General features: G+C 37.6%; 1 protein-coding gene across 1 annotated transcript in view; it reads right to left on the bottom strand.

Moving 5' to 3' along the window:
• Window positions 1-13,276, bottom strand: part of CORIN (corin, serine peptidase) — a 216,528-nt gene that overhangs the window by 37,635 nt on the left and 165,617 nt on the right. The window contains exon 12 of the mRNA XM_036764058.1: window positions 7,248-7,393. Coding sequence (XP_036619953.1) covers window positions 7,248-7,393 — 146 coding nt within the window. The remainder of the gene's footprint in view (window positions 1-7,247; window positions 7,394-13,276) is intronic.

The raw sequence follows: 13,276 nt of genomic DNA, 5'->3' as shown, positions 1-13,276 counted from the left end.
AATATGCAGTCCAAAAAAAATAAGGGTCAAAATGGTGCGGTTGAAAGAGTACCATTTGGACTCAGAGAACATGGGTCCAAATCCTGGTTTTTCCATAATTACATATGTGACCTTAAATGACTAACTTCACTTTTCTGGGCCTCAATTTCCTCATCTCTAAAATGAGGAGATTGGATTATATGACCTCTAAAGGTCCCTTCCCACTCTAAATCTATGATTCCTTGACCTACTACGTGCAAGGGATTCTTCTTCCATTTTGCTATTAATCTCACTCCTCTCTTCCCCACTCAGTTTTCCCTTTTTCATGATGAGGCCCCTAAATTGATCAAAGCCACACACTTTAGCCATTCCCTCCAATCTTTGTTTCCTAGAAATATCCCAAACTGTGGACTTTTCTCCTACCCTCCTCCACCCCAAAACTTTCCTGTCTTCCCGCCTATTCTCTCAGACATATCTTCTCTGCTAGCTAACTGGATAAATTCATTCATATCAAAGGCTGATAAAGCTTCAAGAACTATTCTTCCCAGACAACATACTTGTTTTTAAAGGGAATGTTTTGGAAGCAGAAGGACTTTTGTGATCTCTCAAATTAGCTACACCTGCTTGTGGTCAGGAATAGAATAAATTGAATACTTTGTGACAGGGGAAGAAATACAAATTATACAAAACACAAATTTTCTCATTCCTGCTGTGTTCTTGCCTCCTTTTCCAAACTCAGGGGGGCAACTGCTTATATAGACTCCTGGACATGAAGGATTTGATGGGGTGTCCCAAACATACCAGGTATTCTCCATTCTTAGTAGAGAAACTCTTCATAGAAGAATAGTGGAAGATTAGCTCAAAATGGCCTCCAAATTCAGTCATATTAACACTTTACTGAGCTAAAGTTCATTTACTTCCCTGGTAAATCACAACGGTGTTCATAACTCACAATATTATTGTGAGGATGGAGGAGGGTAACATATGTATGTAAATGTGCTTTGAAAATACGTAAAGCCATTTGTAATTTGTTTTTGGTGACTGGACCTATAACAATGTGTATACAAACTGATAATTCATCTGTAATTGATAGTATTAGCTTCCTGGGAGCACAAAGAGGTTAAGTGATCTGCCCATGGTCACACAGTCAGTGTGAGACAGGGTTAAGACATATAGCCAAGTCTTCCTGCCTGAAGACTCATCCTCTATCCACTCTGCTGGGCTAACCCTCATTTGCAACTTAGACAAATATGAAAGAGGCAATATGGCACAGTGGAAAGAACACTGCAGTCAGAATGAAAAGAACTAGGTTTGAATCCCTGCTCTGATACTAACTGTGTGGCAATAGTTGGGTCATTTAATGTCTCTAGTTTCTGTTTCCTCATCTGAAAAGTGGGGATAATTATATTTTTATTACCTAATCATAGGGCAATGATTAGAAAAGTGTTTCAAAATCCTCCCAGCAATAAAGAAGGATGTAAGATAAATAACCAAAAGGACCTGGGGGATTATCTGAGACACCAGGAAAAGTAGCAGAAAAGGCCTTTGAATAGCTGAAATAGAAATCAAAATTTTTATGTATTAACATGCAAGATTTTTACCCAGAGAATAGCCCGACGGATTCCCCACTCAGGATCCGATGACTTTTATTTTTACATGTGTCTTAAATAGTTCGGTTATTTGATAGCTTCAACCACAGAAGATGACAAGCAGAGAGCTGGACATGAAAACTAGCAATCATCATAAGTGATGAGTAAATACAAAAGAGGAAACAGATAATCCACTTACATACCTCAGCAGCCTGACAGTATTCCTGTGGGATAGTAACAGTTCTTAGATAGTAATAATATTTGAGCAGTAATAATAAAGACTTTGAATCACCAAGAAAAGGATAAATTATCTTCAGTGGACTTTTAAGTAAGTAGATTAAATACTCAGTCCTTTATTAGGTGAATCAAGAAGCATATAAGGGACAACTATGTGCCAGACACTGTGCTAGACACTATGGATACAAATAGAATAAACAGAACAATCCCTCCACATATTTTCATACAACATGATTTTTTAAAGAATGGCATTTACATACCCACTCATTGGGAAATGGATAAACACCATGTGGCACGTGAATATAATTGTAAATGATTTCAATATAAGAAATGTCAAATAAGAATTCAGAGACACATAGGAAGACATATGAATGAATGCTGGGTGAAGTAAGCAGAACCAGGAGCACAAAACACACAATAACTAGGATAACGTAGACCTGACCTAGAAAAAGAGTTGAGAAAATGCACCTTTTTCCCCAGATGGAGTGGACTATGGGCATAGAATGTTGTACATATTGTTTATGTGTTGGTTGGTTTTGCTGACTGCTTTTTTTAATCACTTTTAAAATTTATGTCTAGAAGGAAGGTTTGATGGGTAGAGGAGGAAGGGAAGGATATATTCAGAAATGAATGATACAGAAACAAAAGACATCAAATTAAGTTTTTTAAAAAACCTCTCAAAAATTGGTGCTATCATTCATCAATTGGTAAATGGTAAAAAGATATATAAACAGGCATTTTTTCAGAAGAAGAAATCAAAGCTATCTTTAGATAGTCATATAAAAATGCTCTAACTCGTTGATTAGAGAAATGCATATTAAAACAACATATAAGATTGGTCAACATGATAGAAAAGAAAAACAAATGCTGGAGGGGATGTGGAAAAACAGGTACACTCATGTGCTGTTGGTGGCATTGTGAGAGGAAATTCTGGAGAACAATTCTGGAGAAAAATCTGGAACTATGCCCAAGGACTATAAATCTGTTCATACCCTTTGACCTAGCAATACCCGCTGCTAGGTCTGTAACCAAAAGAGATCAAAGAAAAGGGAAAAGGAGCTATATGTAAGAAAATACTTATAAAATCTCTTTTTGTGATGGTAAAGAATTGGAAATTGAGGGGATGCCTGTCATTTGGGAATTGGCTGAACAAGTTGAGGTATATGATTGTGATGAAATATTATTCTATAAGAAACGATGAGCAAGATGCTTTCAGAAAACTGAGAAGACTTATATGAACTGCTACAGAATGAGGTAAGCAGAAGCAGGAGAACATGATACACAGTAACAACAATATTGTAATGATTAGCTGTGAAAGACTTAGCTTCTCTGATCAATATAATGATCAGGACAATTATAAAGGACTTGTGATGAAAATGCTATCTACCTCCAGAGAAAGAACTGATGAAGTCTGAGTGCAGATTAAAACCTGATTTATTAACATTTTTGCTTTTTTGCAACATAGCCATTTAGAATTGTTTTGCATTATTTCATATGTATAATTAATATCACATTGCTTGCCTTCTCAATGGAAGCAGGAGGGGGTGAGAGGGAGGAAGAGAATTTGGAAGTATATTTTTTAAAATGAATGTTAAAAAGAAATAGTATATATTTTTAAAATTGGTGCAATGTGAACTACATGCTATATGAATCAGTGCCATTTGATTATCCAGAAAATGAACTGATACGGAACCATTTATTATGCAATGATGGACAAATGAAATTTAGGTATATTAAGTGTTTATTTTTATATGGTGTTGGGCTGGGTCATGGACAAATCACATTAAATTAATACAATTCCTGTCTTGGGATAGTTTATAAGCTAAAATCACCAAGAGATTAATAAACACAAGGACATAAACTGAGTTAATCAGCATTTTCATAATATCTAAACAAAGTTATGCGGCTATTATATTATGGCAGTAAGTACAGCAGGAATCACTGTTGACAGAAGTGATACAGCAGGGGAAATTGGCTAATTCTCTTCCAACAAACAAATTTTCCTAAAAGTAATAGAGGGCAGAGAAGGAAAACTGTTGTGGGATCATGCCAATAATATCACACATTTCTATAGCACTTCCAAGTTCACAGTGATTTCCTCACAATAATCCTATGAAAAAGTTAGCATAATTACTCTAAATGGTGAAAGCAATTCACCCTACAGTAGCCTTGTTAGGAAGTGTCAGCGCTAGAACTCAAACTCAGTTTTCTTAGTCTGATTCCAAGACTAACCATGTTGCCTCTCAGTACATCCCAGTGAAGTATTTTGAAGGACACCCTGACCTTAATCTATTGAGAAATGAGAAGTCACTGTAAATCCCCAGAAAAGCACCAAAGTCAAACAAGTGCATGAAGAAAGTAACCTTGGCATTGTATAAATGACTGACTCCAAAGGGATAGTCAGAGTAGAGAAATGAGATCACAAGGGAGAGATGAAATGGGTTTAGAAAACTGGGATTACAGAACTAAGGAATAAAGGGAATCCATATACGTGCAGCTAGGTGGCACAATGGATAGAGTGCCAATCGTGGAGTCAGAAAGACCTGAGTTCAAATCTGGCCTCAGACACTGGGTAAGTGACCCTGGGCAAGTCACTTAACCCGGTTTGCCTCAGTTTCCTCATCTATAAAGTGAGTTGGAGAAGAAAATGGCAAAACTCAAGTATCTTTGCCAAGAAAACCCCAAAAAGGGTCATGATGAGTCAAACATAACTGGAAATGACTAAATGACAATTGTGTACCCCAGTGAAGAGGGAAGAGGCATGATTTGGCAACAGACCAAATGTGGAGTGAAGGATGGTCAAAATGAAAACCAACCATAAGGTTTCTTTTCTTGTTTGTTTCTGTGTTATGGTGATGTTCACCACTGTGAAGGAGAAGCCAAATTTGAGGAAGAGAAGTAGTAATAAGACCAGTAGTTTCGTCCTTGCCAAGTGTAACTAGACATACATAACTGCAGAAAGAAACTTCAATAATAGAGATAGAATTGTGTTTCCTACGTATAAGCAGTTGTCTACATACAGACAGATAAAAGGTCATGGAATCAGACAGAACTCTGTAGGACCCATTGAAACAAGGGGTTCCTTTATTCATTAAACATTCATTTATTGATCCTCTCGTATCCAATTCAGTTCAACGTTCATTTAAGCACCACCTACTAAGTAAAGACTGCTGTGCTGGGTGCTATGAATACAAAAACGAAAAGACATAGTTCCTGTCTTCAGGAACTTACGATCTATTTCAATTATTGCAAAGTATTCCACATATACAATTAAAGGCGTGATATAAGTGAGAGTATAATGTAAGTGAGAATGTCACCATAATAGAGGAGAGATCCAGACAAAGTGCTATGAGAAAGTCTGGTAAGGAGAGAGAGCTTCCAGCTTGGGGAGTGAAGGAAGGATTTATGGAATATGAGACACTTGAACTGGACCATGAATAACAAGAATTTCAACAAAATAATATATGTAGGGAATACATTCCAAGCATGGTGCAGAGCCTGAGCAAATGCAGAAAAGCACGAGAGGAAAGGACAAAATCGGAACAGCTAATATTCCAGTTTTGCTGATACGTAGAGTAATGAAAGGAAGTACAAATAAAACCAAAAATATAGGATGGAGCCAGACTGTTAATGCCCTCACTGCCAAAGAAAGGAGTCTACATTTTAGTCTATAAGAAATGAGTGGGTGAGGGGTGGAAGGGGCAACCTGGGTCTGTGCTGTGGCAGACACAAAGAAGAAACAAAATGCAATAGACTGCCTTCCCAGAGCTCACATTCCAGATTGGGTGATAGGAAAAAAGGTTTGGAGTTTTATTAAGCTGGATGGAAAGCCTTGCAGATCAGTCAAAGAAGGGAATACTCAAGGCCTGCCTTCCGGTAAAGTAAGCTGTCTACAAAGTGAGTCTGTAAAGTTCTTAGTTTCACCATATAATAACAGTAGAGGAACTTCTATGCTTATCATTGGGGCTGGAATGAGAAAGAAAAGAAAGGGAAAAATGGAAAAGATCCGTGGGTCCATTTGCCAGGGATACTACAGAAGGAATTCATGCATCTAGAGGGACTGAAAAAGAAGGCTTCTACAATGCCACTGAATTCAAATATTCCATAATTCCTTTCAAAATATGTCAGAAGATATGTCGCATTCTTCTGAATATCATTAATGGTAACAAATAATCTTCCTTTGACTGTAGATTTAATTTTTTAATTTTTTTATTTACATTTATTTTTTATTTTATTTTATTTTTTTCAGAAACAAGTCTAGTGTATAAGGGGGCAATCAAGGTAGGCCAAAGTCAGGGAGAATAGCCCTAATAAGCTAGAGGCCCTGGTATGAGTTCTGATACCAGGATAAATGATGCTTCATCCTCACTGCTTACCCTGAGGCGTTCATTATAGACAGGAGAGGATCAGAGACCTACAGGTGCACCCCAGTTGCCATACTGGGGCAATGTTCAGAGGCACTGGGATCAAAATGATATGAGAGTCACTCCAAATAAAATTTGTAGCTTCTTTTCTTTTTTAAATAAGAATTTGGTAAGAATGTAAGTTAATATAATGCATAATAAATTAATCCAAAACAATAAATAAAAGAAAATGGCTCTTTCTAACCAAGATGCCATTTCCATGCTTCACCTTGTGCAAAGATTAGTTTCTCTCACCGCCACATGAAAGGCAAGAAGGAACTCCACGGAGGAAATCTGGTGGAGTGGAAAGAGTATGGGATTCTATGTCAGAGGACCTGGGGTTGAATTCTTATTCTGCCACTTAATATGAGTGGCTTTGGGCTATTTAATCTCTCCCTGACTCAGTTTCTCCACCTATAAAATGTATGAGTTGGACTAAATGACCTCTAAGGTCCCTTCCAGCATGAAATTTATGATTCTTATGATCCACTCTCAACTGCTATTCTGGTCAGGAGACAGTAATCCTTCCTGCATGCCACAACTTGGGGGAGCAAGTCAACCATCATTCCTACCTCCCAGGAGTAAGATGGGGTTCCTTCCCCTTCTGAGATTGTCAGAATAAACCCTCCCAAGAGGCTATGAGGGATTCCATCACTGGATATCTGTTTAGAGGTCATTTTTATATTAAACGTTTGTAATCAGGTGTTTGCATCATTTTTTTTTTTGCAGGGGAGAAGGCAGAGCAGTTGGGGTTAAGTGACTTGCCCAAGGTCACACGGCTAGTAAATGTGTCAAGTGTCTGAGGCCGGATTTGAACTCAGGTACTCCTGACTCCAGGGCTGGTGCTCTACTCACTGCACCACCTAGCTGCCCCATCTCACTTCATTTTTAACTGCTACCACTAAAAAGGCAAAGAAATGGTAATATTTAACAAATGGGCCCCAACAGATGGGTGATAGAAATAAAGAGAAGAAACAAGTTCTCAAAGAGCCTGACATGCACTAACAACAACAGCAATATCAAGAATACAAATAACAACCTTCTACATCTTCATCAGGCATTAGGCAGGTTTGGTTATCTGAACTTTCCTCTGGAAACTGAGTGCAATCTGTATCTTCAGGCCACTGAAGACCCACAATCCCGAGCACAGATTCACAACGTTCTTTGGAATGCTCACACAGTGTCCTACAGAGATAAACAAAAGTCAGAGGCCAGCAACATTTTTGAGGTTTCCACATTTGACAGATTAACAAGCATCAATACATGACATTTGCTGGCCAAAATATGAGACTATTTTTCCTAGGAGTGTGTGTTCCAGCAGCTTATTTCATTATCTGATACCAGACTTAGAAATGGTTCAAAAGGCACAGGGATGCGTTCCAGGATAAGGATTCTTTTCCCATCATGCTCCTCAAGGCATTCCTCTTTTACCCTCTCCTCCAAGTATGGATGAATGCAGATTCATGTCTCCAAATCAGAGCGTATTCTGGCCTTCTTTGGATGATTCACAATCCAGTGAAGTTGAGGACAAACATGAAAGGGTACTCCCGTGGAACGAGCTTTGAACTAGGAATCAAGAGATCTGAGCCCTGGTTTTACCTCTTCTCCTAATTCATTATGTGACACCAGGCAAGCCACTTCATTCCAACAGATATGAGTTTTCTCCTTTGTAAAAAAAAAAAAGTGGCTGGATTAGATCAGGGATTCTTAACCTTTGTTTCTGCCATAGACCCTGTTGGCAGTCTGGTGAAGCCTATAGACTGCTTCTCAGAATATTTTTTTAAACGGATAAAACAAAATACATAGGATTAGAAAGAAAACCCATTATACTGAAATGCCATTTGTCAACACCGAGTTTTCAAAAATACAAGTTTATGAACCCCAGGTTAAGAACTCCTGGATTAGATAGTCATTAAGAACCCTAGTAATTCCAACAATCTTTGACTACACGGCTATAATCCAAACAACAACTTCCATAATCCCAGGTCACTAAATTGGATAAATCCCATAATTACAATCCTTTCTTCAGCAGGGCCTGAGCTTTGACTCACCAAGAAAAGGCCTATACCTGAGATAGTGTAACTGACTCCACCTCCTCAATGTCAATATCAACCTCTCATACGCTAAAGTCCATTTTATTCAAAGAATTTTGTTCCCAAACCATTAAATGCTAGAATCGCTGAACATCAAAATAGTTTCCATAGCCTACTAAAATAGAAGAAAACAAGACTATTTTTCTTTCTGTACAATGTTTCCATCAGTATATTAAGAAAAAACAAGTTATTTGATAGGCCAGGAATTAAGAAGCATAGATTCTAGTCCTGGCTCTATCACCATGTGACCTTAAGCAGGCAATATAACTTCTCTGGGCTGTGGCTAATTTTTCTTTAAAAAAAAAATAGGTTTAACTAGATGACTTCTTCTAATTCTAAAATGCTATGACTCTACAAAATACACTTAAAATTACAAAAAAGCAACAGCAATTCAAGTTTTAAACTCATACTCTCTAAGGGTTCTGAGTTTTAAACTAAATTTTGTTGATCTGAATCATACATTGTTATGTTGATAATTAGAATTAGATCCATAACAACCCTAATTAAATCATATTACAAATGGTTTCCTTTGGAAAACATTTCTTTTAAAAAATAGTAGTTATATTTGAGGTTTCTAAGATGCAAATTAATCCATATAACATGTAACAATAATTTTATCATCATCAGTCAGTTATTAAGCACCTACTATGCGCTGGACACTATACCAAACCCTGGGATACCAAGAACAGTGAAAAACAGTCGTTCCATGACTTCAAGAAGCTCACGATCCAATGTGAGCTCCTCAAGATTGAAATCTGATGGATTTCCATCTGACAAGGGCTCTGGAGATGAACTATTTCAATCCCCTTATTTTACAGATGTCCTAAGAAACTGAACCCCAGAAAGGGTAAATTACTTCACCAATAACACACAGATAGTAAGCCTCAGCCCCAGGTTTGTTCAAAATCCTTCATTCTTTCCATGGCACTCTTTTTCTACCTTTCCATAATCAAATGTGTGAGTACTAAAATTTCCTTAATGTAGGCATAATTTAAGATCTTTGAGAAGAATACCTGATTGGAAAAGTATTAAAAATTTTAACAAATTCAAAGCATTTAAGTAAAAAAAAAGTATACTGAGATGTAGGATAAACTCAAAACATGGTTGACTATCTTCTAAGAGAATTTTTCTTACTAAAAAGATCTTCTGTAAAGGAGTAAAGAGGTATTAGCTCTTCCAAAGACAAAAGCTAATATTTTTTTTAAAGATCCATGGAACAAATACAAGCATATTTACTTATAGGATCAAAATGAGCAAGTTCATGAAAATAAGATAATAAAGCCCTTTTTCAAATTATAAAGCCCTCTTAAAGATTCAGATGATACAGAGTAAACCAAATTTCATGACTTCACAAAGTAATTACTTCACAGAGTAATTCCTTTAAAAAAAAGCAAATGTTTGGGGATTTTCTGAATCAGGGAATAAGATCATCTGTTTATGTTTGAAATTGGCTTATGGTAGCTTGTGTGAAATTGAATAGTTTTTAGGGGTAAGCTACTAGAAACCTCAATTATAATCCTTGCAATCTATTCTAAAACACAACAGTTATGCCTGACAAGAGCAGCTTAAAAGTTAATACTGATTCAACACCATCTATTAGGCAGCTTGGTGTACCGGAAAGACGTCCAGGCTGGAGTCAGGAAACCTGGGTTCAAATCCTGGCTCTGCTACTTACTATCTGTGAGATTTCAGGCAGGTCATTTAACTTCCCTGGGCCTCAATTAGACTAGATGATCTCTAAATATAACAGGTAAATATTAATAGTATCTGCATTGTTAATATATTTTTGCTTAATTTGAAGATCTTCCCATCCATTAATAGGCCCATGTGACCTGCTTAAGTCACATGTGGTGGGAAGAGCTTGCTGAATGCATGGAACAGTAAAGGGTGGAGCAGGAAGGAAGTAGGTCAGAGCAGTTAGAGGGTGGGAGAGAGAGGACGAAGGCAAGCAACCAGGATTGTTGGTGTTTGTTTGTGGGAAGGGCCAAGCAGGGGGAAGGCTTCAGGATGGAGTTGCTCCCTGTCCTGATAAAGTGTATTAACCTCTTTGTTGCTACGATGGATTCGGTTTACTGGTGTTGGGATCTGGCTTTCTGGTGTCTGAATACATGTTTCGCTTCTGTCTTCTCTATGCAGAGTCTGCTATATTTTGCAATTCAGAACCAGGCCGGCACGTTCACAGCAATACCAACTGCTATTTAAATTCCCAACTCAACATGTCTGTCTCCTGTTAATTAAGAACGAGATAAAATCTACACACTTATGGAATTAAAATCTAGTGAAGAGGACACAGGAGGAACATTAATAAATACAGAGAAATGTGTGTATTTAAAATGCCTAATACAGGAACTTCCTGCCAAAATGGCTGGCTGAATGGGACACAAACCACCCAGCTCCCACCTTAAACACTCTAGCTAAAACCCTGAAGTTCTTACCAGACCGAGTAATGATAAATCCTACGAGAAGCTCTATAAACCTTTTCTTCCAGCTGGGAACTCCACGAGGGATCAGCTCGAAGCCCAAAAGTAATAAGCAATCCCCATCACCATACAAATGTGCACATGCTTTACACACACACACACACACACACACACACACACAAACACGAATCCAGTTTAACATTCTAGTATGACCAGAGGCAGCCAAGGGCACATGTAGCTTGCAAGGCTCTATGCCCTGAGGAAGTAAGAATGTAAAATTCCCCCGAAAAATTCCTTAAAAGGTTAAAAAAAGTTCCAGAGTAGTCAGAAAGTCCCAGGGCACAGCATTGTACAGAATAGAAAAATATATTTCTTATGACAGGAAGTCTTAAGTAAAGGTGCTTGGGATCACTAGATCCAACAAGTTAAGCTGGGTGTTACATCTTGCTCCTCAGCAAAGCAACTATGTGGCCACTGTAGATAGCTTGCCAATCCTGGAGTCAGGACGACTCATCTTCCTGAGTTCAAATCTGTCCTCAGACACTAGCTGTGTGACCCTGGACAATGTCATTTAATCCTATTTGCCTCAGTCTCCTGATCTGTAAAATGACCTGGAGAAGGAAATGGCAAACCACTCCAGTATCTTTGCCAAGAAAACCCCAAATGGGGTCATGAAGAGTTGGGCATGACTGAACAACAAAAGCAAAGCCCTGAGGAGCAAGGGTCTAGGGATGCTCTGGGCTATGGATTTGAACTCTTTGGAACTAATGCTATGTAGGAACTGAGCTAAAGCCAGCTGTGGCCTTAGGTTCCCCACCCCTGAACTAAACTGTAAACCTAACCCCTTCCCCTTCCTTAGAGGGGGAGGGGGAGAAAGAAGGAAAGAAAGATTCTAATGGTCAAATATTTATCATGGTTAAAAATTCATTTTAGGGAGCCAGTAATTAGGAATAGCTATTAGCAAATCAATTAGAGTCATGCTTGCATTTTTAGCATTGACTATAATTGCTTGAAGACCCTTAATTTATTTATAGTCATATACATATGTGGAGGGAAGGAGTGGATTATGCCACCTGAACTGTTCAGGGAAATGTATGTATGTATGTTTGTTCTTGCTATGTCTTTGAAGTAAACATCCCTTTGTAAAAGTTAATCCAATGTCAAATGATTAAGTGGAATCAGGTCCCTAAAAATGAGGCATACTATGAGTAGATATCCCCATGGCATTGGAGAACCTGGGGGTGGGGAGTGGGAAAGGATGACACAAGGGTAATGTAAAAGGTCTCTGAGAGATTGGGACCAAAGTCAACCATGTTATAAAAGGATATGTGGAATAAGAGAGATTGGAGAGATTAGGGTGACTTCACAGTTGCAAATCTGTGTGACTAGAAGGAAAGGAGTGAGTTTGAGGGGAATGATAATGACTTCTTTTCTGGACAAGTACAAGATTAAGATAATTTTGTGTGCAATTTTAAACACATAATTATTCTCATTGATAATTATTATTCATTTAATTCTAATCCATTCATTTAAATTAATGATTGTTGTCCAAAGACGAAGAAAAATAAAATTTAAAAAGTTTCCCTAATAAGTTGCAGGGAATGGATATAAAATTGCACTATTACTCAAACCTAATTAAAAAGGCAATAAATAAATTTTCACTTTGGTCGATATTACCACTGGATGTGCAAAGACAGGTTAAAAATCAAGTGGGGAGGGTTGGTGACAGCTAAGTGCACTGATCCCTTTCTGCCTGAATTTTTCCCTCAGGTGCCCCATTACTAATGTTTTCATTAATGGATGTTTAATAAAAATTTCAAAATTTAATTTTATAAGACAATACTAAATTTCACTGTACCAGTGTTCCGCTATTAAACTCTCTCAACCATTTTGTAATTTTGTACTTTATCCTACTCGTTCTTTGTATGTACTCCTAATTCTCATCCTTGAAATTTGCAATTCAGCTTTTCCTAACTCACCAGTAAGTTGATAGTTTCTGCTAGGAACTCTTAGATTTAGGTTCTAACCTATGATTCCTTTATTTAATATTCATATTTCTATCTTAATAATCATAATAATAACAATAATAGCATTTTATGGCATTAAAAATTTATAATATACATATTGTCTCATTTGATCCTCATGTTCACTCTGTGAGGTTAGCGATGTTATTATGACCATTTCATACAAGGAAACTGGAATTTAATGAGGTTAAATGATTTGCTCAAGGTCACACACTACCAGCTAGTTAAGTGTCTAAGGTAGGATTTGAACTCAGATCTTTCAGAATCGATGTCCAGCACTGCGTCCACTGGGTCACACTGCTGCCTATCCTGGCTACTTAATGTAATAAATAAGTAATAAAAACAAAAGAAACTCTTTCTGTGGCATTCAACTTGTAAGGACCATATTCTCTGACAATCTTAAAATATAGCTATGTATGTGAGGGTAGGAAGGGTATGAGAGACTGTGGATTCACACGGTTGAGGTTGAGTTGGGTGTACACAGGCAGGATGTTAAAAAAGAAGGTAGGGGGCTGCTAGGTGACTCAGTGA

Source organism: Trichosurus vulpecula, chromosome 6 (assembly GCF_011100635.1).
Source record: "Trichosurus vulpecula isolate mTriVul1 chromosome 6, mTriVul1.pri, whole genome shotgun sequence".
NCBI lineage: Eukaryota > Metazoa > Chordata > Mammalia > Diprotodontia > Phalangeridae > Trichosurus > Trichosurus vulpecula.
The sequence above is the reverse complement of the archived record's forward strand: the minus strand, read 5'-3'. Positions and strand labels throughout refer to the sequence as shown.